This window comes from Oncorhynchus nerka, linkage group LG14 (genome assembly GCF_034236695.1).
Source record: "Oncorhynchus nerka isolate Pitt River linkage group LG14, Oner_Uvic_2.0, whole genome shotgun sequence".
NCBI classification, from domain to species: Eukaryota; Metazoa; Chordata; class Actinopteri; order Salmoniformes; family Salmonidae; genus Oncorhynchus; species Oncorhynchus nerka.
Genome location: NC_088409.1, coordinates 47,925,498 through 47,946,923, shown reverse-complemented (window position 1 = coordinate 47,946,923; position 21,426 = coordinate 47,925,498). Strand labels below are relative to the sequence as shown.

Here is a 21,426-nt window from a genome sequence, read left to right as displayed (position 1 = left end):
TTGCTCGTCGCAACAGGTTAAACGCTACTAAAACCAAATGCATGCTTTTCAAACGTTCGCTGCCCGCATCCGCCCGCCCGACTAGCATCACTACCCTGGATGGTTCTGACCTAGAATATGTGGACAACTACAAATACCTAGGTGTCTGGCTAGACTGTAAACTCTCCTTCCAGTCTCATATTAAACATCTCCAATCCAAAATCAAATCTAGAATCAGCTTTCTATTTCGCAACAAAGCCTCCTTCACTCACGCTGCCAAACTTACCCTAGTAAAACTGACTATCCTACCGATCCACAACTTCGGCGATGTCATCTACAAAATAGCTTCCAATACTCTACTCAGCAAACTGGATACAGTCTATCACAGTGCCATCCGTTTTGTTACCAAAGCCCCTTATACCACCCACCACTGCGACCTGTATGCTCTAGTCGGCTGGCCTTCGCTACATATTCGTCGCCAGACCCACTGGCTTTAGGTCATCTATAAGTCTATGCTAGGTAAAGCTCCGCCTTATCTCAGCTCACTGGTCACAATAACAACACCCACCCGTAGCACACGTTCCAGCAGGTATATCTCACTGGTCATCCCCAAAGCCAACACCTCCTTTGGCCGCCTTTCCTTCCAGTTCTCTGCTGCCAGTGACTGGAACGAATAGCAAAAATCGCTGAAACTGGGGACTTATATTTCCCTCACCAACTTTAAACATCAGCTAGCTGAGCAGCTAACCGATCGCTGCAGCTGTACATAGTCCATCTGTAAATAGCCCTCCCAATCTACCTCATCCCCATATTGTTTTTATTTACTTTTGCATACCAGTATCTCTACTTGCACATCATCATCTGCTCATTTATCACTCCAGTGTCAATCTGCTAAATTGTAATTATTTCGCTACTATGGCCTATTTATTGCCTACCTCCTCACGCCATTTGCACACACTGTATATAGACTTTCTTTCTTTCTATTGTGTTATTGACTGTACGCTTGTTTATTCCATGTGGAACTCTGTGTTATTGTTTGTGTCGCACTGCTTTGCTTTATCTTGGCCAGGTCTCAGTGGCAAATGAGAACTTGTTCTCAACTATCTTACCTAGTTAAATAAAGGTAAAATAAAAAAAATACATGTAATATTTACAATCTAAATGGAACAACATTTAAGGATGTTTTGCCACTCTTTTACTTCAACAAAGTTTTCATAAAGTTTTTTTTTTAAATACAAAAATTTAACATTGCATGCTGGGGAAGGAGGGGAATCTCTCTCCCTCTCGTGTCCAATTAAAAGCACTTACAGTTGTTTCTCATTCAAGGTTGAAACTACAGTTATTTCGGTCACACCGCTCTTCATAGTGAGCTAATCGGATCGTTTTTCAATCACTGCTTCCCTTAATGAAGTGTTGAGAGCGCCGCATGTCTGTGGGCCTGATGTGTTTTCAGGGGTGCTTGTGTGTGTTTGTGGACATGCTTGAGCGCATGTGTGTGTGGGGGTTCTGTGGGGCAACGCCTGCTATGAGTGGCTCAGGAATGGAGTGGGGCTGTCAATGTATGGCACATGCTGAGGTAGGTGTATCAGTGGGTCTATGGCAGGAGGGTTGTGGGGGGGGGGGGGGGGGGTGCTCGCGCTGGATCAGTGTGATCAAAGACAGGGATACAGGGGGAGGGAGATGGAAGGCCCCATCATTCCTTAAAGAGATGAACCACTCCTGATCTGTCGCTGCCGCATTATATCAGCTTTCACAGACTCCAGAAATTACAGTTCAGTTAAGAGTACTGGTACAATGATTGACTAGAAAATATAGAATTTACTGTACATCTCTTCAGCTGCCTTCACGTTCCAGGTACATGACCACATAACATAGAAGGTAGACCACAAAACAAACAGTTCCCTTTAATAGAATTGTTCCTGCATGCTGTCCCCAGGACACAACACACAACCAGAGTGTATCAGTATCGGCGAGAATGCTAATACTGCCAAAGGGGCCGCAAAACTAATAGCAGAGACATTAAGAAAATGATCCACGGGCTGATATGTTTTCTATAGACGGTGAACTCAACAGAATTGCCATATTTATCATACTCAGAGAGATACCAACCCCCTGTCCTTCTCCTCTCGCCCCCACAGAGTGATGGAAAGAGATGGAGGATACCCCCCCCCCCCGGCCCTCTGCCCTTTCCCGGCTCGCCAATTAAGCTGCAGCAGCAGGTTTCCATCAACCGTCTGCCCCTCTTCTCTAACGGACTCAGGCGAACCGGGCCTGTCAGGAAATGAACTCATCACTCGGTGACAGCTGCTAATTTCTCCCTCTTCCATGTCACACGCACGGCCTGCTGTAGCTAATAATGAGCCACCCGTCTCTGATTAGGAAGCCGCACAGGGTGGAGAGAGTGAGACACACGTCGCGCGCATGCACATACACAAGCATATTACACGTACACACACGCGCACAGCGATACACACATAGAAACCCACACACCGTGGTGATTCACGTGATCTAATTGTGTTAACTGTGCGTTAACTGGGAGGAGAAAGTGTGAAAGGAGACAGCTAGGATTGTAGGTTTTAGCTGAGGCAGGGTCCTGTGCTATAGTCCTGTGTAGCAGAGAGACATACAGTATGCCATGTGAAATTACAGGCTCACCTTCCAACGGTGGTTATGAGGGGGATTTCTCTGTTGCTGTTCGTCTCTCACCTCACTCACTCAAACCAGCTGTAATCCACTCCTCTCAGCCAGCCCACATCTCTCTCTCTCTCTCTCTCTCTCTCCACACACACACCTGGCTGTGTGTTACATTAAAGGGATGATCTCCTGATGGCCCCTGTGTGAAAGCCAGTCTTCGGCATTGTGTTCATAGCCGTCATGCTGGGCTCCCACTCACTCAATCAGAGCCGAGGCTGTACTACGGCCCTAAGTGAATATTGATTCCCTCTTCCAGCTCTTGAATACTGTAAGGAGAAAGATTGTGAGTGTTCTGTTCAACACAATGGAGGGAGAGAATAGGGGGCTGACCGAGGGAGAGGCGGATTATGATTAGGATGATGGTGGTCATGATGATGGTGATAATGACAATGGTGATGATCATGATGATGGTGATTGGAAACACACTTGGTCGAAGCTCCTATGCCAGTTGATGCATGTAAGTTCATGTGGTTTATGTGAATAGGAGATTGTATCACTGTCAAAGAAAACTTGAGGCGAACTAACACCCCTCCAAATGAAGATTGGGCTTTATTGTCATTACTCAAATGCCAGTATCATTACAATTTCATTTACAGAAACATATATTTACATTGACTGAGAGCAGTAAAGCCAATGGGAAAAAAAATACTTGTCAACTTGAATTGAATTATGATTATCAGAAACTCAGCGCCGTGCCATTTTGAGAACATCCTGAAAAACAGATGGACTGCCCTTGGATTCAGACCAATCAGCATCCTGACCATATTGAGCAATTGCTGAAAGAAAAGCCAATCATTGGACTGCCCCTGGATTTAGACCAATCAGCCTCCTGGATATTTTCGATGTCCAAAATACTATTGGTCCTAGATTCAGCAAGGTAAGTTGTAATAGCCGGTCTTATCAAAACATTACCTATTAATGTACCTTTTTAAATGAGCAAACATTTTTTTTTTTTACATTTTTAATTGCAAATTAATTCACTACTTAAAGGAAAACTCCACCCAAAAAACGATATTTTGGAATTTGTTTTATTAGTCCATTGTTGATATAGTACAGAAATGTGTTGCATGTCAGCAATCAAGTTTTCAAGAGATGTAACTTTCAAAATACAGAAGTACAGCAGGTATGATGCACATGATGCTGCATTTTACACCACACGATGCTGCATTTTACACCACATGATGCTGCATTTTACACCACATGCATCACACCGGCTGTATTTCTGTATTTCGAAAGTGATATATCTTCAAAAAGTGATTGATGACATGCAAAACCTTGTGGGACTGTATCAATAATGGACTAATTAAACAAATACCAAAATATCATTTTTTGGGGTGAAAATGTCCTTGAAAATAAAGCTGTTATTATTCTCTAACTTTCAATAAAACCAAACCATGCAACTTAAAGATTGTAAGTCTTTCTAGGTAATGTGAAAATGTCCTGCTGGAAATGTAATCTTAAAATAATTTTTTTGTAATTGAACACATTTCAAAAAATAGAACCATGTGAAAATAGCCTATGTATTTCCAGTCATGACTCCAAAAACAAGTGGTAATTCTGTCATTGCCTGTAAAATTATGCATATGTTAAATAATTAGCAAATAAACTTCGACCCTCACTATAACTCCATAGATGTCAAGGTTATCCTGAGTAAATCGTTACAAAATGGAGATAAAGCTATGTAAAAAAAATAATTACATTTTCCATGAAAGAGACAAAGAGAAAGACTCTTAAGGGCTTTAAGCTGGACATTTGTTCATCATACAGGGAGAGTCTCAATTGCATTTCCTTGATTTCTTGCATCCTCTCTCCTCCTTCTCAAAACCCAATGGATGAAAAGGACAGAGGTCACTCCCCTATAACTTCTTATCCAACTGCTTTTGAGAAGGAGGTGAGGAGAGAGGACTCGAGGAATCAAGGAAACTTGCCACAGTCACTGACTAGTCCACCTCCACCTTCTCCAGAACCACGTTGTGTGGAGCTCCATCCAGGTAGTAGACCATCCTCTCCCCAGCCTGGCCCTCTGAAACACCCTCACTCTGCTGGTCGTCCTCCCCTCCCTGATGCTGGGTGTACATGGTCCCCTCCACCTGGAGGGTGTTGTCATCCAGCTCCGTCACGATGTAGTGGGTCCCCTCATCGTTGACGATCACCTGGGTCAGCCCCTCCTTCATCATCAGCTGGCTGGCTGCAAACTGCAGCACCTCCTGGACCACCTGCTCCTCCTGTACCTGCTGCTCCTCGCACACCTCCTCCTCCGTCTTCACCTCCACCTCCATCTCCTCCTCCTCCACTCGCTCCATGACCTCTGACACAACTTCCTGGGTCATGACCTCTTGGCTGTCTTCTTCCTGCTGGCCCATCTCGCTGACGGCACTGAGGAGGGCATCCAGAGCCGTGGATGACTCCGACACCATGTGGTGGTGCATCGCCCTTCCTCCGTGACCCCCGTGACCTCCGGCTGCAGACCCGCCGGACTCCAGCAGGACGTACTGGGTGGTGCCTCCGGCCAGGTGATGTGCCCCGCCTGCAGACACCTCCCTCCCTGAGGAGATGACCTGGCCATCCTCGGTGATGTGGAGCACCTCGGCCACCTGGCCCGCCATGGCCAGGTCCCGCAGGGTGGCAGCGGCTGACTCTTCCAGGGCCTGGTCGAAGGCCATCTCCCCATCGCCGTAACCCTGGATGATAATCACCTGCTGGACACTCTCCTGGCCCTCCAGCCCCTCCATGGAGCCCACCCTCCGCACCGGGAAGGCCCCGTCAAACGCTGTGTCAACCTCCACGAATGTGGCTCCCTGGCCCTTTAGACGACACTCGAACGACTTGGACACGATACCTGGGAAAAACACAGAGATATGGAGCAGCGTTAATGACAAAGCAGTATGACGTGCATTGGGTTTTGATAATATTCTGTCAATGGACATTTGAGTAATTAGGACTATACTTATAGCACCAGTTACCATTTATTCTTGTAGAACAATGACTATTAACTATGCTGTAACCATGCCCTCGTGTCTTCAATCAGGGTTGATGGGAAAATGCTTTGTTCAAAAGAACACCAAAACACGTCAGATTTAGACATTTTTGTTTACAAATAAAGGCATTTCTATACATTTTATAAAAAGTGCCTTGGTCCTCCTTTCTTTTTAATGTCCATTTATTCTATTGGCCAGGGACATGTTGTCTCTCTATTGTTTCTTTCTTCCTTTTTAAATCCAGTTCTGCAGGCCACTGGCAAAGTTTATGTAATAGCAGAGCATAACATAAAAAATATATATCGAAATGCTCCATTAACTTCATATGAAAAATAATCTAGCGCGCAATATTTGTTAAAAAAAAAAGTAAATACACAAATAAGAGAATATCAAGATATTACAATGGGCGACAAGAAGTGGTGAGACATCAGATGGTGCTAATTGATCCACACCATGCCCTGGCAGACCACAGGTTGCTATGGAGTTGCCAAGGCGATGGGAACGGTGTTAGAAATGGCATTGTTTAAGGCTGAGAGCAGCTCAGAGGATTCAGACGTGCACAATCTATCCAGAGAAAAAGGATTTGGAGAGGAACAGGAACAGGAGACACTCACTCGATACTTTGTGCGTTCCCCATGAATGACACGTAACATCAGAGTGAAATATAAGTATAGATGACTGTGGCCGAGCGATGCCGGTTTCATTCCGGACAGAGGAGAAGGGGAGAGCTGTATCAGTTGCCCTCTCCTCTTCGTTTATCAGAGTCGACCCTACATCCTACCACTGTTTGCCCTTTTCCATGTCTTTCTCTGTCCCGTCTGTCTGTCTCTCATCTCTCTTCCCCTCTCTCTCATGTCCTTCTATTTCCCTCTCTCTCCTGTCCTTCTATTTCCCTCTCTCTCCTGTCCTTCTATTTCCCTCTCTCTCATGTCCTTCTATTTCCCTCTCTCTCCTGTCCTTCTATTTCCCTCTCTCTCCTGTCCTTCTATTTCCCACTCTCTCCTGTCCTTCTATTTCCCTCTCTCTCCTGTCCTTCTATTTCCCTCTCTCTCTGGATGGATCGCATAATGTATTTAAGCGCAAACCTGTAACAATACACGTCGAAAAATGAAATGCAAAATCTCACTAATCTCCTGAAGTACACGGTCGGCAGGCTTCATCGCAATAGAAACTAACATTCAACTTCCGTGAGAAGTATAATGACACGACAGGAAACCAAGTCTCCATAATTCAGAGTGAACACATAGTCATGAATACTTCAGTCGGAAACACTACGGTCAGTCTATGGACAGTCTATAGAACAAGTGCTGTGACAACTAGGACGCCTGTCCCTCTGGATGGGAGGCTGACATTTAGTACAGCAGAAGTTACAGAGACCCACTAGCCACCGCTATACTGCTACCGGTTTATGCCAACGCTCAACTGCTAAGAGCCGAGAGGCCAACCGGAGAGGACAATAACTCAATGCTGTGATGTTTTATACATGACCATAAAACGAGTATGTGTACGTGTGTGTGTGCGCTTATGTGTGTGCGCTTATGTGTTGTGTGTGTATGTGTGTGTGTGTGTGTGTGTGTGTGTGTGGCATATAGGAGGCATCGCTAGCGTGTGTCACATTATCCGCAGGGTGCTGTCTGCCGGGCCTAGCAGCAACCTGCCTGCCCGCTGAGGTTTATGGGGTGTCACTCAGTCGCCGCCGCCGCCACCGCGAATCAAGTTAATGTTGCACATCCCATCTCTTCACTTGTCCCCGCACTCCCGGTGGAAGAACAACATTTGAACAGCGTGATTTGGCCCCGGCGAGAGGCTGATGCGTGTTTTAATATGTGTTTTGAGTGTTCTGAGTGACTGATTCCTTTAACCAGCGAGTCGTGAGGACAGAGAGAAGCACACTGCATTATTTGAAGTGATGCCAAACAAGATGGAGGCTCGGGTGAGGATAAGATAAAAAGAAAGAAGGGGAGCGATGGAAGGGAGGCTTTGATGCCGTTTCTCCAGATGAGAGTGGCCTCCCTACAGAGAACGAGGGAAAAGCCACAACAGAGATGGAATGGGGAGAGAATAAAGAATACGAGAATTATAGTGTCAGAGACACAGGAGAATGCAGACGGACAAAACGACACAGTCAGTCAGTCCGACACACATACACAGCCAGTGTGCTTGCATACTTAAAGACCTTGAAAAACGAGAAAATAGTACTGTTTGTCCATTTTGAGATGCCGTAGGCGGTATACACTTCCTCAAAATAGTCGGAATTAATCTAAGATCATTAAAAAATATCTGGCATTCATTTTGAAATGTTTTGCCGAAGAGATCCGAGTCTCGCAATTTTACATCTGACTATGTGCTGTTTGGCGCAGTATGTCTCAAGTGGAGTCGTCACTCGTTGAATCACAACAGGCACTTCAGCTTGCGCTGAGAAAAAAATGTGGGCGAAGCCGAAGTCCAAAACGATCAAAACCGTCACAAAATGTTGTCATAATACCTGTCCAGAAACTGTTTTGGCTGGGAAGCATGCGAACGCCTTTAGCCTACCTCATTACCATGCAACCAACAGCTTGGAGTCAGTGTAGTGTACACTACAGATGCAGCTACAGTTGAAGTCAAAAGTTTACATACACTTCGGTTGGAGTCATTAAAACTCGTTGTTCAACCACTACACAAATTTCTTGTTAACAAACTATAGTTTTGGCAAGTCGGTTAGGACATCTACTTTGTGCATGACACAAGTCATTTTTCCAACAATTGTTTACAGACAGATTATGTCACTTATAATTCACTGTATCACAATTCCAGTGGGTCAGAAGATCACATACACTAAGTTGACTGTGCCTTTAAACAGCTTGGAAAATTCCAGAAAATGATGTCATGGCTTTAGAAGCTTCTGAAAGGCTAATTGACATCATTTGAGTCAATTGGAGGTGTACCTTTGGGTGTATTTCAAGGCCTACCTTCAAACTCAGTGCCTCTTTGCTTGACATCATGGGAAAATCTAAAGAAATCAGCCAAAAATGGTAGACCTCCACAAGTCTGGTTCATCCTAGAGAGCAATTTCCAAACGCCTGAAGGTACCACGTTCATCTGTACAAACAATAGTACGCAAGTATAAACACCATGGGACCATGCAGCCGTCATACTGCTCAGGAAGGAGATGCGTTCTGTCTCCTAGAGATGAACGTACTTTGGGTGCGAAAAGTGCAAATCAATCCCAGAACAACAGCAAAAGATCTTGTGAAGATGCTGGAGGAAACAGGTACAGAAGTATCTATATCCACAGTAAAACGAGTCCTATATCGACATAACCTGAAAGGTCACTCAGCAAACAACGGCTCCGAAACCGCCATAAAAAAGCCAGACTACAGTTTGCAACTACACTTGGGGACAAAGATCGTACTTTTTGGAGAAATGTCCTCTGGTCTGATGAAACAAAAATACAACTGTTTGGCTATAATGACCGTCGTTATGTTTGGAGTAAAAAGGGGGAGGCTTGCAAGCCAAAGAACACTATCTCAACCGTGAAGCACAGGGGTGGCAGCATCATGTTGTGGGGGTGCTTTGCTTCAGGAGGGATGGGTGCACTTCACAAAATAGATCATTTTCCTGCCTCATGATGCTATGTGGATATGTTGAAGCAACATCTCAAGACATCGGTCAGGAAGTTCAAGCTTGGTCGCAAATGGATCTTCCAAATGGACAATGACCCCAAGCATACTTCCAAAGTAGAGGCAAAATGGCTTTAGGACAACAAAGTCAAGGTATTGGAGTGGCCATCACAAAGCTCTGACCTCAATCCTATAGAAAATGTGAGGGCAGAACTGAAAAACCGTGTGCGAGCAAGGAGGCCTACAAACCTGACTCAGTTACACCAGCTCTGTCAGGAGGAATGTGCCAAAATTCACCCAACTTATTGTGGGAAGCTTGTGGAAGGCTACCCGAAATCTTTGACCCAAGTTTAAACAATTTAAAGGCAATTCTACCAAATTCTAATTGAGTGTATGCAAACGCCTGTCCCACTGGGAATGTGATGAAAGAAATAAAAGCTGAAATAAATAATTCTCTCTACTATTATTCTGACATTTCACATTCTTAAAATAAAGTGGTGATCCTAATTGGACAGGGATTTTTTTACTGGGATTGAATGTCGGGAATTGTGAAAAACTGAGTTTAAATGTATTTGGCTAAGGTGTATGTAAACTTCCGACTTCAACTGTATATATTGATCAGTGGATCAATGCCTCCAGCCAGCACAGCCTGTGGTGTTGGGGAGAGGAGGGGGGTCTAAGTGGCATTACTTCAGGGAGGAGAGGGCCGTCGCCTGGGAAGCGGTCAGACACCAGGAGTTGGAGGAATTAACCTTTAACACCGACATGCAGCCCCGACCAATCAATTACACAATTCAACCTTAACATTGTCTGAACTGCCTTAACACTGAACTGAACATACAGCATTTAGAGGGAATTACGTATCATCCTAGACATAGTGGACAGTCGAACCTGGATTGGACATAAGCATAAGCCAGCTCAGTCAATTATATCAAACATGACAGCACAATGACAACACTGTGAAAAACACATTGGCTTTAAGATCAATTATTTTCAAACCGCATCCTTTACAATCCCAATCCCACGATTACGTAAAATTAGAGATATGAACCTGGATGCTTCGAACGGGGCGGTGCGAGACCACTAAACCCGAGATATTTTATATTGTGAGGCCGTTGTACAGCTGATGCACAAGCAGGATGGGCGTCCGAGGTGCTGTCGGGGCGTTGAAGGTGACACAGCTAAGTAGTTCAAGTGTCAGAGAGAGCATGTATCCAGGTCACCAAGGATGGGTTGGGGGGGGGCATGGGAGGTTAGGTTAGGGGGAGGGTTAGCAGAAGGACGCACCCCCCATTACAAGGAACAGGCTACATGCTCGAAAGTAGACCCACTCCCCCCCCCCCTCCAAGCCCAGGCAAGGAGAGGCGGAGTGGGGACCAACAGGTCAGCCGTCGAGGGAGGTGTTCTTGTCACCTGCTTTGTTCCAGCTGAAAGGGACTGAGAGGGACCACTGTCAGCTTTACAAGCTCTATGAATCAACGAGAGAGAGAGAGAGAGAGAGAGAGAGAGAGAGAGAGAGAGAGAGACGGATGAGGAGGGGAGAAAGATGAGAGAAGGATAGGAGGAGAGAGAAGGGTGGAGGACAAACAGCCATACAAGGGCACACTGATCTTTCTAGGTCAACCGTATATTCAACATGTTGCTCAAGAGGCACATAAGTTATATTCTTCAAGAATCAATGGGTTTAAATCATTCATTTAAATAATCATAAGTAATCATAAAAATCACAGAGTGGGCCTTTAAGGACATATAATTAGGGCATAGGGCTGCCAGTCAAAGGAAGAACGGCATACAACCAGGGTTTGGTACAGTGTTGGTCACCCACAACGCATACAGCCAGGTCACTATCCTCCTGCACTCCTCTCTCTCCTCCCTGCAATCCTCTCTCTCCTCCCTGCACTCCTCTCTCTCCTCCCTGCACTCCTCTCTCTCCTCCCTGCACTCCTCTCTCTCCTCCCTGCAATCCTCTCTCTCCTCCCTGCACTCCTCTCTCTCTTCCCTGCACTCCTTTCTCTCCTCCCTGCAATCCTCTCTCTCCTCCCTGCACTCCTCTCTCTCCTCCCTGCAATCCCCTCTCTCCTCCCTGCACTCCTCTCTCTCCTCCCTGCACTCCTCTCTCTCCTCCCTGCACTCCTCTCTCCCCCCTGCACTCCTCTCTCTCCCTCCTGCACTCCTCTCTCTCCTCCCTGCACTCCTCTCTCTCCTCCCTGCAATCCTCTCTCTCCCCTCAGCTCCTTTTCTGCTGACTCTCCCCTGGCCAAGACTGGCTGACCCCCTAGTCACCCACGCCTTTGCCACCAGGGGACGGAGGGTGGCGAGAACGTGAGGTGAGGGTATGGGGGGGTTGGTCTGAACTTTTGTCTCATTGACCTTCCTGACCACCCAGAAATTGGAAGAGGACTGGATGATTCGTTCTGAGGAATCCCAGACACACACACATTTCACTGACTCTTGGGTGAATTACCACCATGGCCCAAGCTGCTTTCTAGCGGAGTTGCCGTTACATTATACATGTGCCCCATAAGTCACCATGGGTTCTCTTACAGAGCACCGCTGAAAAGCACGCACGCACGCACGCACGCACGCACGCGCGCGCACGCACGCACGCACGCACGCACGCACGCACGCACGCACGCACGCACACGCACGCACGCACACACACACACACACACACACACACACACACACACACACACACACACACACACACTTCCACTGGGGCACAATATCTGTGATAGTTAGCGTCAGATGGAAAGCTTGATAAAGGAGCTGAGGTTAGTGAGGCCTGCATATGAGCCTCCGCTCAGAGGACTGACACATGGAATCATCACAAAGAGCCCAACAGAACAGACTGCTTCAGTCACTCCTCCACTCTCCTTCCTACCCTTCTCTCACTCTCCCCATTACACCTCCCTCTCTCTCACTCTCCCCATTACACCTCCCTCTCTCTCACTCTCCCCATTACACCTCCCTCTCTCTCACTCTCCCCCATTACACCTCCCTCTCTCTCACTCTCCCCATTACACCTCTCTCTCTCACTCTCCCCATTACACCTCCCTCTCTCTCACTCTCCCCATTACACCTCTCTCTCTCTCTCTCTCCCCCATTACACCTTCCTCTCTCACTCTCCCCATTACACCTCCCCTCTCTCTCCTCTCCCACCTCCCTACACCTCCCTTACTCTCCCTCTCCCCATTACACCTCCCTCTCTCTCACCTCCCCATTACACCTCCCTCTCGCCCCATTACTCCCCATTACACCTCCCTCTCTCTCACTCTCCCCCCCATTACACCTCCCTCTCTCCCCATTACACCTCCCTCTCTCTCTCCCCATTACACCTCCCTCTCACCCCATTACACCTCCCTCTCTCTCTCCCCATTACACCTCCCTCTCTCTCTCCCCATTACACCTCCTCTCTCTCACTCTCCCCATTACACACCTCTCTCTCTCCCCATTACACCTCCCCTCTCTCTCACTCTCCCCATTACACCTCCCTCTCTCTCACTCTCCCCATTACACCTCCCTCTCTCTCACTCTCCCCATTACACCTCCCTCTCGCTCACTCTCCCCATTACACCTCCCTCTCTCTCACTCTCCCCATTACACCTCCCTCTCTCTCTCACTCTCCCCATTACACCTCCCTCTCTCTCTCCCATTACACCTCCCTCTCTCTCTCCCCATTACACCTCCCTCCCTCTCTCTCTCTCACTCTCCCCATTACACCTCCCTCTCTCTCTCTCTCTCCCCATTACACCTCCCTCTCTCTCACTCTCCCCATTACACCTCCCTCTCTCTCACTCTCCCCATTACACCTCCCCATCTCTCTCTCTCACTCTCCCCATTACACCTCCCTCTCTCTCACTCTCCCCATTACACCTCCCCCTCTCTCTCACTCTCCCCATTACACCCCCTCTCTCTCTCCCCACTCTCCCATTACACCTCCCTCTCTCTCACTCTCCCCATTACACCTCCCTCTCTCTCACTCTCCCCATTACACCTCCCTCTCACTCTCCCCATTACACCTCCCTCTCTCTCTCCCCATTACACCTCCCTCTCGCTCTCTCACTCTCCCCATTACACCTCTCTCTCTCACTCTCCCCATTACACCTCCCTCGCTCTCTCTCTCACTCTCCCCATTACACCTCTCTCTCTCTCACTCTCCCCATTACACCTCTCTCTGTCTCACTCTCCCCATTACACCTCCCTCTCTCTCTCTCCCCCATTACACCTCCCTCGCTCTCTCTCCCACTCTCCCCATTACACCTCCCTCTCTCTCACTCTCCCCATTACACCTCCCTCTCTCTCTCACTCTCCCCATTACACCTCCCTCTCTCTCACTCTCTCCATTACACACCTCTCTCTCTCCCCATTACACCTCCCTCTCTCTCTCTCACTCTCCCCATTACACACCTCTCTCTCTGTCTCACTCTCCCCATTACACCTCCCTCTCTCTCACTCTCCCCATTACACACCTCCCTCTCTCTCACTCTCCCCATTACACACCTCTCTCTGTCTCACTCTCCCCATTACACCTCTCTCTGTCTCACTCTCCCCATTACACCTCCCTCTCTCTCACTCTCCCCATTACACACCTCTCTGTCTCACTCTCTCCATTACAATCCTCCCTCTCTCTCACTCTCCCCATTACACCTCTCTCTGTCTCACTCTCCCCATTACACCTCCCTCTCTCTCTCCCCATTACACTCTCCCCATTACACACCTCTCTGTCTCACTCTCCCCATTACACCTCTCTCTGTCTCACTCTCCCCATTACACCTCTCTCTGTCTCACTCTCCCCATTACACATCTCTCTGTCTCACTCTCCCCATTACACCTCTCTCTGTCTCACTCTCCCCATTACACCTCCCTCTCTCTCACTCTCCCCATTACACACCTCTCTGTCTCACTCTCCCCATTACACCTCTCTCTGTCTCACTCTCCCCATTACACCTCCCTCTCTCTCACTCTCCCCATTACACACCTCTCTGTCTCACTCTCCCCATTACACCTCTCTCTGTCTCACTCTCCCCATTACACCTCTCTCTGTCTCACTCTCCCCATTACACCTCCCTCTCTCTGTCTCACTCTCCCCATTACACACCCTCTCTCTGTCTCACTCTCCCCATTACACCTCTCTCTGTCTCACTCTCCCCATTACACCTCCCTCTCTCTCACTCTCCCATTACACACCTCTCTGTCTCACTCTCCCCATTACACCTCCCTCTCTCTCACTCTCCCCATTACACCTCTCTCTGTCTCACTCTCCCCATTACACCTCTCTCTGTCTCACTCTCCCCATTACACCTCCCTCTCTCTCACTCTCCCCATTACACACCTCTCTGTCTCACTCTCCCCATTACACCTCTCTCTGTCTCACTCTCCCCATTACACCTCCTCTCTCTCTCACTCTCCCCATTACACCTCCCTCTCTCTCACTCTCCACATTACACCTCTCTCTGTCTCACTCTCCCCATTACACCTCCCTCTCTCTCACTCTCTCCATTACACCTCTCTGTCTCACTCTCCCCATTACACCTCCCTCTCTCTCACTCTCCACATTACACCTCCCTCTCTCTCACTCTCCACATTACACCTCTCTCTGTCTCACTCTCCCCATTACACCTCCCTCTCTCTCACTCTCCCCATTTACACCTTCCTCCCTCTCACTCTCCCCATTACACCTCCCTCTCTCTCACTCTCCCCATTACACCTCCCTCTCTCTCTCTCTCACTCTCCCCATTACACCTCCCTCTCTCTCTCTCACTCTCCCCATTACACCTCCCTCTCTCTCACTCTCCCCATTTACACCTTCCTCCCTCTCACTCTCCCCATTACACCTCCCTCTCTCTCACTCTCCCCATTACACCTCCCTCTCTCTCTCTCTCTCTCCACTCTCCCCATTACACCTCCCCATTACACCTCTCTCTCTCACTCTCCCCATTACACCTCCCCATTACACCCCTCTCTCTCACTCTCCCCATTTACACCTCCCTCTCTCTCTCTCACTCTCCCCATTACACCTCCTCTCTCTCACTCTCCCCATTACACCTCTCTCTCTCTCACTCTCCCCATTACACCTCCCTCTCTCTCACTCTCCCCATTACACCTCCTCTCTCTCACTCTCCCCATTACACCTCTCTCTCTCACTCTCCCATTACACCTCTCTCACTCTCCCCATTACACCTCCCTCTCTCTCTCACTCTCCCCATTACACCTCCCTCTCTCTCTCTCTCTCTCCATTACACCTCTCTCTCTCTCACTCTCCCCATTACACCTCCCTCTCTCTCTCTCACTCTCCCCATTACACCTCCCTCTCTCTCACTCTCCCCATTACACCTCTCTCTCTCTCACTCTCCCCATTACACCTCCCTCTCTCTCTCACTCTCCCCATCACACCTCCCCTCTCTCTCTCTCACTCTCCCCATTACACCTCTCTCTCTCTCACTCTCTCCATTACACACCTCTCCTCTCCCCATTACACCTCCCTCTCGCTCACTCTCCCCATTACACCTCTCTCTCTCTCACTCTCCCATTACACCTCCCTCTCTCTCACTCTCCCCATTACACCTCCCTCTCCCTCTCACTCTCCCCATTACACCTCCCTCTCCCTCACTCTCCCCATTACACCTCCCTCTCTCTCTCCCCATTACACCTCCCTCTCCTCTCCCCATTACACCTCCCTCCCTCTCTCTCACTCTCCCCATTACACCTCCCTCTCTCTCTCTCACTCTCCCCATTACACCTCCCTCTCTCTCTCTCTCTCTCTCACTCTCCCCATTAAACCTCCCTCTCTCTCTCTCACTCTCCCCATTACACCTCCCTCTCTCTCGCTCTCTCTCTCACTCTCCCCATTACACCTCCCTCTCTCTCACTCTCCCCATTTTACCTCTCTCTCTCTCACTCTCCCCATTACACCTCCCTCTCTCTCACTCTCCCCATTACACCTCTCTCTCTCTCTCTCTCCCCATTACACCTCCCTCGCTCTCTCTCTCACTCTCCCCATTACACCTCTCTCTCTCTCACTCTCCCCATTACATCACTCTCTGTCTCACTCTCCCGATTACACCTCCCTCTCTCTCACTCTTTCTACCTCGCCCTCTCTCTACCTTGCCATCTCTCTACCTCCCTCTCTCTACCTCCCCTTCTCTCTACCTCCCTCTCTCTACCTCCCCTCTCTCTACCTCCCTCTCTCTACCTCCCCCTCTCTCTACCTCGCCCTCTCTCTACCTCGCCCTCTCTCTACCTCGCCCTCTCTACCTCGCCCTCTCTCTACCTCGCCCTCTCTCTACCTCGCCCTCTCTCTTCGCCCTCTCTCTACCTCACCCTCTCTCTAACTCGCCCCTCTCTACCTCCCTCCCTCTCTACCTCGCCCTCTCTCTACCTCGCCCTCTCTGCCTCCCTCTCTCTACCTCCCTCCTCCTCTACCTCCCCCTCTCTCTACCTCGCCCTCTCTCTACCACGCCCTCTCTCTACCTCGCCCTCTCTCTACCTCCCCCTCTCTACCCCCCTCTCTCTCTACCTCGCCCTCTCTCTACCTCGCCCTCTCTCTACCTCACCCTCTCTAACTCCCTCTCTCTAACTCCCTCTCTCTACCTCGCCCTCTCTCTACCTCCCTCTCTTTACCTCGCCCTCTCTCTACCTCGCCCTCTCTCTACCTCACCCTCTCTTTAACTCGCCCCCTCTCTACCTCCCTCTCTTTAACTCGCCCCCTCTCTACCTCCTCTCTCTAACTCGCCCTCTCTCTACCTCGCCCTCTCTCTACCTCGCCCTCTCTCTGTCTCCCTCTACCTCGCCTTCTCTCTACCTCCCCCTCTCTCTACCTCCCTCTCTCTACCTCCCTCTCTCTACCTCCCTCTCTCTACCTCGCCCTCTCTCTACCTCGCCCTCTCTCTACCTCCCCCTCTCTACCTCCCTCTCTCTCTACCTCACCCTCTCTCTACCTCACCCTCTCTCTACCTCCCTCTCTCTACCTCACCCTCTCTCTACCTGCCTCTCTCTACCTCGCCCTCTCTCTACCTTGTCCTCTCTCTGCCTCCCTCTCTCTACCTCGCCCTCTCTCTACCTCCCTCTCTCTACCTCGCCCTCTCTCTACCTCGCCAACTCTCGGGAGGTGGACCTTTGATTGCTTCCTTAATTAGCCATGTCAGATGGCTCCATGGATTTACTGGTGATGTCTACATTCTGAAGATAATTACACGCATTTCCCTTTCTCCTCCAATCTCCATTCCTCCCTCCATCCCTGTGTCCCCTCTCTATCTCTCACATGACTTAATGATTCATTATGAATTTGAAGTCGGGAAGAATAAAGCAGATTTTCCCCCCTAATCAACATGGAGATTTCCACTATAATTAAGCATGAAAGTTTATATTTCTTTGTTGCTTTGCTGTGTTGCTTCAGAGAGAATGAGAGAGAGAGACAGAGAGACAGAGAGAGACAGACAGAGAGGGAGAGACAGACAGACAGACAGACAGACAGACAGACAGACAGACAGACAGACAGACAGACAGACAGACAGACAGACAGGGCTACTATGATCTGAAAGTCAGATAGTCAGACAGATGAAATATTCAGCCCTCTGTGAGTAATGAAAAATATGGGGCGGCAGGTGGCCTAGTGGTTAGTGGGGGGGGGGGGCAGGTGGCCTAGTGGTTAGTGGGGGGGGCAGGTGGCCTAGTGGTTAGCGTGTTGGGCCAGTAACAGAAAAATTGCTGGATTGAATCCCCGAGCTGACGAGGTAAAGAAAACATGTTGTTCTGCCCCTGACCAAGGCAGTTAACCCACTGTTCCCCAGTAGGCCGTCATTGTAAATAAGAATTTGTTCTTAACTGACTTGCCTCGTTAAATAAAAAAAAAAATATAAGCTGCTTGCTTCATGTCTAAACCAGAGAAGATAGAGAAAGCGAGGAGCGAAAGAAAGGGAGAGAAACAAATAAAGACAGAGACCGAAAGACAGACAGACAACATTTGGTAGAGCAAAGGCCTAGCAAAATCAAGGCAACAGGCCTGACCAAACCCAAACCTGCTGCACTACATCCCTGTTGTTACCTCTCGACGACACAACGCTCTGTTTATGTTACCTCCAGATCATCCCTGGTCGTATTTACCTAACAGAGGCATTGCGGAGATATTTATCGTGGTGAAGGGGCTAAATATAGCGGTGGGGAGACGGCGTGAGGCGACCGTGGTGGGAGGTTTCCCTCTAATCTCCATCTGCAGGCTGACAGGCTGGAGAAAGCCTAATGAATGGCCCTTTTCATCTGCACTGCCTGTGTGTATCTGACAGTATAAATATTTAGCAATATCGGAGTCAGCTTGTGATTTTACACAGATGGAGTGATTGATGCCTCTCGGCGGCTGACGCATGCCAAAGACGATCTCCGGTGTTATGTAAACCAGCCCCCCCCCTCTTCTCTCTCTCTCACTCTCTCTCACTCTCTCCTTCGTTCTCACTCTGTCTTTCTCGCGCGTGCGAAATCGCTCCTCTTCGACCCTGTCTTCTCTGCCTCTTCCGCAGCTCGTCTTCTCTGCCTCTTCCGCAGCTCGTCTTCTCTGCCTCTTCCGCAGCTCGTCTTCTCTGCCTCTTCCGCAGCTCGTCTTCTCTGCCTCTTCCGCAGCTCGTCTTCTCTGCCTCTTCCGCAGCTCGTCTTCTCTGCCTCTTCCGCAGCTCGTCTTCTCTGCCTCTTCCGCAGCTCGTCTTCTCTGCCTCTTCCGCAGCTCGTCTTCTCTGCCTCTTCCGCAGCTCGTCTTTCTGCTCTTCCGCAGCTCGTCTTCTCTGCCTCTTCCGCAGCCTCGTCTTCTCTGCCTCTTCCGCAGCTCGTCTTCTCTGCCTCTTCCGCAGCTCGTCTTCTCTGCCTCTTCCGCAGCTCGTCTTCTCTGCCTCTTCCGCAGCTCGTCTTCTCTGCCTCTTCCGCAGCTCGTCTTCTCTGCCTCTTCCTCAGCTCGTCTTCTCTGCCTCTTCCGCAGCTCGTCTTCTCTGCCTCTTCCGCAGCTCGTCTTCTCTGCCTCTTCCGCAGCTCGTCTTCTCTGCCTCTTCCGCAGCTCGTCTTCTCTGCCTCTTCCGCAGCTCGTCTTCTCTGCCTCTTCCGCAGCTCGTCTTCTGTCTCTTCCTCAGCTCGTCTTCTCTGCCTCTTCCGCAGCTCGTCTTCTCTGCCTCTTCCTCAGCTCGTCTTCTCTGCCTCTTCCGCAGCTCGTCTTCTCTGCCTCTTCCGCAGCTCGTCTTCTCTGCCTCTTCCGCAGCTCGTCTTCTCTGCCTCTTCCGCAGCTCGTCTTCTCTGCCTCTTCCTCAGCTCGTCTTCTCTGCCTCTTCCGCAGCTCGTCTTCTCTGCCTCTTCCGCAGCTCGTCTTCTCTGCCTCTTCCGCAGCCTCGTCTTCTCTGCCTCTTCCGCAGCTCGTCTTCTCTGCCTCTTCCTCAGCTCGTCTTCTCTGCCTCTTCCTCAGCTCGTCTTCTCTGCCTCTTCCGCAGCTCGTCTTCTCTGCCTCTTCCGCAGCTCGTCTTCTCTGCCTCTTCCGCAGCTCGTCTTCTCTGCCTCTTCCGCAGCTCGTCTTCTCTGCCTCTTCCGCAGCTCGTCTTCTCTGCCTCTTCCGCAGCTCGTCTTCTCTGTCTCTTCCTCAGCTCGTCTTCTCTGCCTCTTCCGCAGCTCGTCTTCTCTGCCTCTTCCGCAGCTCGTCTTCTCTGCCTCTTCCGCAGCTCGTCTTCTCTGCCTCTTCCGCAGCTCGTCTTCTCTGCCTCTTCCGCAGCTCGTCTTCTCTGCCTCTTCCGCAGCTCGTCTTCTTCTCCCTCTCTCCTCCTCACTCTTTGTCGCTTCTGCAGTTTGCTGCCGCCTGAATTTCAATCTCTGTCCTTTCAAGGTACTGTAGGTTTTGGATATGGACTCCAGTCAATAATGAAGGAATGCTTTACAAAAACCACTTACACACTTCACAAGCATTTGCATGTGTGCGTGTGTGTGTGTGTGTAGATCTCATGTGAACAGATGACAGTGTGGGCAGATTCAGAGGACTTCACACACAGCTGTCACCCAGCCCAGAGAGACAAGCCAGACCAGCCCTTCTCTCCCCCTGCTCCCCCAGCTACTGGATCTCTACGTGTGTGTGTGTGTGTGTGTGTGTTTGTGCACATTAAATGTATGTGTGTGTGCGCACAAACAAGTGCACGTGTGTGTCTTCGCAGGCAATACAGAGCCAATTAAAGAAGTTGAACAAAATAACACAATTCCAGAACATACGTAGGGGACCTTTAAGGGAGGATGTTGAGGATGTATTGACCTTGTAATTGCCTGTAGAAAATATGCTCTCCTAGTAATGGCCTTTCTGGGCTTTAATTCTTTTTTTTAAATGAGGGAAAATATCTTCTCTTTTTCGCCATGTTTTTTTCTCCTCTAAATTGCATTTAAAACTCCAATCTCAAACACGCCCGATTCCTTCATCAGCAAGAAGAGCAGATCTATTAATCGAACTGTCCTTTGTCGAAATTAGCATTCAAACCTGATCGGTTCCACTGTGCCGTCCGGCCTTGGGTTTTAATTCCGGGCGGAGGGAGGAAGTGGCCCTCGCTGCAGTAACTACAGTGTCTTTCAAGACCACTCTCTCCTCTATTTAAGCTCTACTGATTAACAGTTGCTCCTCCGTAATGAGAACAATTAGTATTTCTCCCTCTCTCCTTTATCTAGCACTTTTGAGTTTGCTTTCTCCTCTGCAAGACCAGGTGAGTAAAGCTACCGTTGAGCCCCCAAATCTAGTCCACGCCCAACTGGAAGTTGCTACTCGGATATGGGACTAATTCTAAAGACAAAGAAATCCCAGGAGTCCCAGTTTCAACTCTGTCTTCCCACGTAGAGTGTAGTGTTGTTGACTGGCTGGCTGGCTGGCTGGCTAGTGTGGGAGTGATCGGTGGTGCCTTAACCCCTATAAAGTGTCTTATTGACACAGCGATTTGTGTGTGTGTGTGTGTGTGCCTGCATACGCGTCTGTGCGCATGTGTCCGATGGTGCGAGTGTGTATGATACCAGGCCTTATTCCTGCCTCCCTGTCCCTCCCTCAGCCCCATGCAGCCGATGAGCAATGAACCGTCCCAGGCCTCCATTTCTCTTCTCCCCGTGGCTGAGTCTTACTTACCCTAATGATGTATAATAGCCTGCAACTGCACTTAACCTGGGCCCTAGCATGGCAGAGA

At 49.3% G+C, this 21,426-nt stretch overlaps 1 protein-coding gene across 2 annotated transcripts in view; it reads right to left on the bottom strand.

The window, feature by feature from the left end:
• Positions 1-3,203: 3,203 nt before the first annotated feature.
• The window catches only part of znf407 (zinc finger protein 407), a 214,053-nt gene continuing 195,830 nt past the window's right edge, over positions 3,204-21,426 (bottom strand). For both annotated transcript variants that reach the window (XM_065000139.1, XM_065000140.1), the window contains exon 9: positions 3,204-5,512. In XM_065000139.1, coding sequence (XP_064856211.1) covers positions 4,614-5,512 — 899 coding nt within the window. In that variant the 3' untranslated portion in view covers positions 3,204-4,613. The remainder of the gene's footprint in view (positions 5,513-21,426) is intronic.